The sequence below is a fragment of the Triticum dicoccoides genome, chromosome 4A (genome assembly GCF_002162155.2).
Source record: "Triticum dicoccoides isolate Atlit2015 ecotype Zavitan chromosome 4A, WEW_v2.0, whole genome shotgun sequence".
Taxonomy (NCBI): Eukaryota; Viridiplantae; Streptophyta; class Magnoliopsida; order Poales; family Poaceae; genus Triticum; species Triticum dicoccoides.
In genome coordinates this window covers 499408178-499413596 of record NC_041386.1, presented here as the reverse complement: position 1 = coordinate 499413596, position 5419 = coordinate 499408178, and the positions used below count along the sequence as shown (strand labels likewise).

The 5419-nt window shown below is 50.8% G+C and overlaps 1 protein-coding gene across 1 annotated transcript; it reads right to left on the bottom strand.

Annotated features, from left to right (window-relative positions):
- Positions 1 to 378: 378 nt before the first annotated feature.
- On the bottom strand, positions 379 to 2119 carry LOC119286396. Its single transcript, XM_037565768.1, has one exon. The coding sequence runs from the start codon at positions 2008 to 2010 to the stop codon at positions 688 to 690; it is 1323 nt and encodes a 440-aa protein (XP_037421665.1). The 5' UTR covers positions 2011 to 2119; the 3' UTR covers positions 379 to 687.
- Positions 2120 to 5419: the final 3300 nt, after the last annotated feature.

Sequence of the window (5419 nt, the reverse complement as noted above, 5' to 3'; positions counted from 1 at the left end):
TTAGCATGCCAATTTTTGGCATCAATCCAAGAATGCTCAATATCTCCATAGAAGAAAGCAGAAAGAAGAATCAGAACCAATTTCAAATCATCCAACATGTCCCTGGAATGCATTGCTTATTCAATCCATCTACTAGCAAGTAGCAAACTCAACTGATACTACTATCAGAAACCGAGTAGCTACGAATCAACCTGTAATCCTTCTTTTGATCATTTTTAACTGCCCTTGCATCGTTGTACACTGCTTTGTATATCTGTTTAATTAGAACTAAATTACAAAACTCTCCTACTGTTTCAGTTGAAAAAAAAAAGTTGCAACCTACAAACAGAACATCTTCAAGTGCAGAGCATTGCAAGAAATACATGGACAAACAGAATATGATTGAAATTTACAACAATAACCATTACCAACAGTATACACTCCAACTGAATCTCCTCACCAACCCACAAGCAGGATCATAAAATATATTGATTTGTGAACTATATGCAACGAGTAACATAACTACATAAGACAAGTTAACATACAATACAGAGTTGGCAACATACCAAGCCAGCAGTCTTTCGAGCCATAACATACCAAGCCAGCAGTTTTGCGAGCCATAACAAACAATCTTCCGCATGCAATGTATACTAGGCTTGGTCGACATTTCAGTGACAAACAATTTCACAAAATGCAGAGCAATTGACCTCATTTGGACACAAGCAGCATGTCAGGTTTGCGTTGCTTGCTCGGCGTGTTTGGCTTGGAACTTGGTCTGGAGCTCGATGCGGTGCTTCCAGCTGTGCCAGAGGCTACCATTATTCCGGAGGCCGCTACAGCTGCTGCCTTGGCAGCCTTGCGGGCGCTTTTGTCAAGCTCAATCAAGCTCCGGGCTGCCAGAATTGCCTGTGGCACAAGGTCATGACATGCACGGGCATAGACAACCCGCACAGCTTCTGCGGCGGCATCCCGCACCTCCATTGGGTTCAGTGGCGCGAGCAAGCAGTGCCCAAGAACCCTCATCACTGGCTGCAGAAACTCCCACGGTAGCTGCACCCTTGCCTCCCTTACCTCCTCCTCCTTACCACAATTCCGTCCACTGCTGTCTCCATTGACACTCAGCTTTGCCAATTCTTCCTCCAGGGCTTTCCCATTCCCATTCTCAGCATCGGTGGACAATGGCGACATGGAGCCCAGAGAATCCCCTTCCTCCACCTCCAACTCTTCATCAAGCTCAAAACGGCATCTGCAGTACTGCCCCGCCCAGGCAGCCACCGCATTGCAGGCATCCACCTTGGATGCAGGGGGCATCTGGGCGATCTTGGCGTAGTACGCCTCAAAGGCGACCCCTATAATCCCCGCGCGCTTGGTCGACTTCACTGCAGCCTGTGGCTCCAGCGGCGGCGACAGCACGCCCACCACCACATTTGCGGGAGGAGGGGGGATCGGCGGCGGGTGCGGCCGGCGAGGCGATCTCGAGCTGGGGCTGGACTGCGGAGTGTGGTACAGGGAGGGGACGGAGAGGTCGGGGACATGGACAAGCACGGGCTTTCCCTGGCGGCTCTTGGCCTCGGAAGAGTAGACGGCGAGGAGGACGGCCTCGAAGCCAGATAGCGAGGATGGGAGCGCGGGAGGCAGGCGGAGGAGGTAGAGCGACGAGAGGAGCGGGAGGAAGGCGAGCGCGGCGAGGCGGAGGTCGGGGTCCTGGGAGAGGAGCGTGTCGTAGAGCCAGTGGCAGGCGGGGTCGTCGGCGCCGCCCCCCGCGCGGAGCGCCCCGGAGAGGGCGTCGTAGGCGGCGGCGGAGCGGAGGAGGGCGCGGGCGGGGCGGTCGGAGTCCGCGAGCGCCGACACGCCGGGGGAGACCTCGGGTGGGAGGATGGAGGCGAGCGCGAGGATGCGGGAGCGCGCCTGGGAGACGGACTCCCACCAGGACGGGGTGGCCGAGTCGGCCGCCGACGCGGCGGCGGAGGCCGGGGAGGATCCGGAGGGGGAGGCGACGGCTCCGGCGGAGGCGGCCGGGGAGGTAGGCATGGCTGGCTGGCTTGCCGGCGGCGGAGAAGACGAGATGAGATTTGGAGTCGTCCTCTCTCCCACCCAACCACCCTGTGTTTCAGCTCTGGAATGGGCCTTTTGGTGGTTCCGTGTCTCGGGAGGGGCTATTTTGTAAGTTGAACAAGTTGTTGGCAGTTGTGCAGATGCAGATGGTCAATGGGCAGACAGCTCAAGGGAAGGGAAATGGAGCCGGCGTTCTACGCCGCTACGCGCAGTCCACCGCCAACTTCCCGATTTCAGCGTATATTTTTTATTTAATATTCTTTAAAGTTTCAACCAAATGTTGAAAAAGTAGTGACCTAAGATTTAACGTTTGATTGTGGCCTACGAATATGCATATGCCATGCTCAAAAAATAACATGCATATGCCGAGCTGGAGAGCACGATAGCTAGGGCTATTTCTTTTCTTGGTATCTCCAACGCCAACTCTCAAACCTCCTGCAACCATACGAACCGTGTTATTTAGACCATGAAAGCCATCCAACACGATTTTGTATGGGTCTGCAGCGCTTCGGACGCGTTTTCTCCCGTAAACTGGAGACAAACGTGGGAGAGTTTTGCACGAGTCCGGACCGATCCCAAACCCGCTTGACCACCCTGGCCCACCAAAAGTCCCTTCCTCCTTCTGCGCGCTTTTCCCATCCGACGCCAGCTACCCACATTCATGCCGCTATAGAGCGCGTCGCTCTACATTGAAGGCGGCTCAGGACGGACGCGACCTCTCACTTCATTTGCCATTGAAGCGGCGCGCCAGCCGAGGGCGTCGGCTGCTGCACGCTCGACTGAAGATGTCAGGACCCCGACTCGATGTCACATCGATCTAGCCGGTAACACCTCATATCACTTTGCGGCCTCACGCACGGTATCCCCACGGGTGTCGCCTTACCTTTGCCCGGGACCGTTTGCGCCTTTTGGCTCACGTATATGATAGTGTCGCTAGCATCCATATGATAAGGAGCCCGGGCTGACATGACTAGTCGTAAACCCAAAGTGGCACAGACTTACAGGGACAGGCATCCATGACCCAGCTTCGAACGTGTCGGTCATCAGCAAGTGGGTCCGGGCTGTAGCACTGGGCTAGCAGGACTCCGGTAAACCGGGCTGTAGCGGGCTAACAGGACTCCGGTACTCAATGCGTGACATTTCCCCGAAGGGACAGACACCGGAACGATGAAGGACACATGCCGGCCAGCCTAAGTGTTCCAGAGCAGTAGCAAGCTACCATGGCTCAGCGGTAACACTAGGAGACATTTACCGGTAAGAGAGGCTACTAAAGATAAACAACTAGATAGTCAGATCCCACACATACCAAGCATTTCAATCATACACACAATATGCTCGATATGTGCAAATACAACAAGGCATCACAACATGACTCTACGACACAAGTACTTTATTTAAGGTTCAGAGAACCATACATAACATACACAAGGTACGGGTCTCACGACCCAGCATTCAAGTCATACAGTCATACAAACCAGCAGCGGAAGTAACTTGTCTGAGTACAGACAACTAGAAAGATAAAAGAGGCCTGGAAAGCCTAGCTATACTACGTGGTCCTTCACAAGCTCAGGATCACCACCTGGGTCTTTAGCCTACTCGTTGATGTCAACGTCTACGTAGAACCCATCAGAAGGGGTTGCAGCGTCTTCTGTAAAATGTAGATTATAGCAACATGAGTACAAAGGTACTCAGCAAGACTTACATCAGAACCTACATACATGCATATTATCAAGAAGGGTTGGTGGAGTTATTGCAGCAAGCCAGCTTTGACTCTTGGCTAGGCTAACCTACGAGACTCCAACTTGAAATGGTTTTGCGCACACGAGTCCATTACTCACCACTTCAATACACTACCGAGGATCCACCTCCGTCTCCCTACGGAAGAGCCATCCTCGGCACTCACACTTATCTTGAGGCTTTTAGTAGTTTCCATTTACTTGTCTATGAACTGTATAGGCAACCAAGTAGTCCTTTACCGCGGACGCGGCTATTCGAATAGATCATGATAACCCTACAGGGGTGTACTTCTTCATACATGTTTCCACCACTTAGCGTCTGCACACGACATGTGCTCGGCAGACTTCAAGCGAAAGCCGACGTGGGTGTAGACCACGACCTACCTAAACACTTAAGCCTCTAGTCCAGGTTTATCGCCTATCCAGATTCCATCCGCAGGGAGTCCGGCCGAGGTTTCCCATACGGCCCCGAACGATGTGAACAGGGTTCCCGAAATACCTAACGAGTATTCGGTACACCATGCCACGTACCTACCGCATCACAGCCCACCCCTACGGTCAGCGCTGTCCACGGCCTCCAGTAGGCTACAAACACCAGAAACTACGTGCAACTCCTGGACAGAGAGCTAGGGTGAATAAGAAGTCGAGCGGGGTCATATTTCAGGGCCCAATGCATGGTAGTAGCTGTATCTTAAATCACACATACAGATCTCAGTGCTTAAGGTCGGCTTCAATGAAACAACCCACCATGTACTCCTACATGGCCTCTCATCGATACCTTTACCAAATCGTGTTCACCACACCACTCTCATTACTGACATAATCATTTCACTCTAGCCATCACCCAGATGAACCAGACCTGACACGACTCTAAGCATAGCAGGCATAGCAAGGTAGGAACAACACATACATATGGCTCAATCAACTCCTACACATGCTAGTGGGTTTCATCTAGTTACTGTGGCGATGACAGGTCATGCAGAGGAAATGGGTTCAACTACCGTAGCACACAGCAGTTTGAAACGCGTTGTCTTAATGCAGTAAGAGAGAGCAGGAGCGAGAACATGGGATTGTATCGATATGATCAAATGGTTGGTTGCTTGCCTGATGGTTCAATGCACTGATACGGTTCTTCGTTAGGGTAATCACGGTACTCCTCGGAGGCAGATCCTGCCGCAAAGAACACCGATACACAACCATCACCAAACAATGTGCAACAATATGATGCATGCATGAAACATGGCAATATGAGTGTGTTGGGCTAATGCAACTAAAACCAGAAGGGTTTGAACCAATTTGAATCAAAGATTCAAATTTCAAACTCAAACATGGCCTTTTAAAGTGCTTTTCCTTGTTCTGCATTAAACATCAAGTTAACTTGTTTAATCATGCATGAAAATAGTACAGATGGATAGATTGGATTTTTCTGATCATTGTTCATATATAATTTGTCTGATTTGGAGTTACAGAATAAAAGTTATGAATTTTTGAAGTTTAAATTATATTCTGGAATTTCCTATATTAGAATAATTCCAGAAAATCAATTATTGCATCAGCCTGACGTCAGTGTGACGTCAGCAGGTCAACGGAACACGTCTGGGTCAAACCTGACAGTGGGTCCCGCATGTCAGAATGATTAAATTAATTAA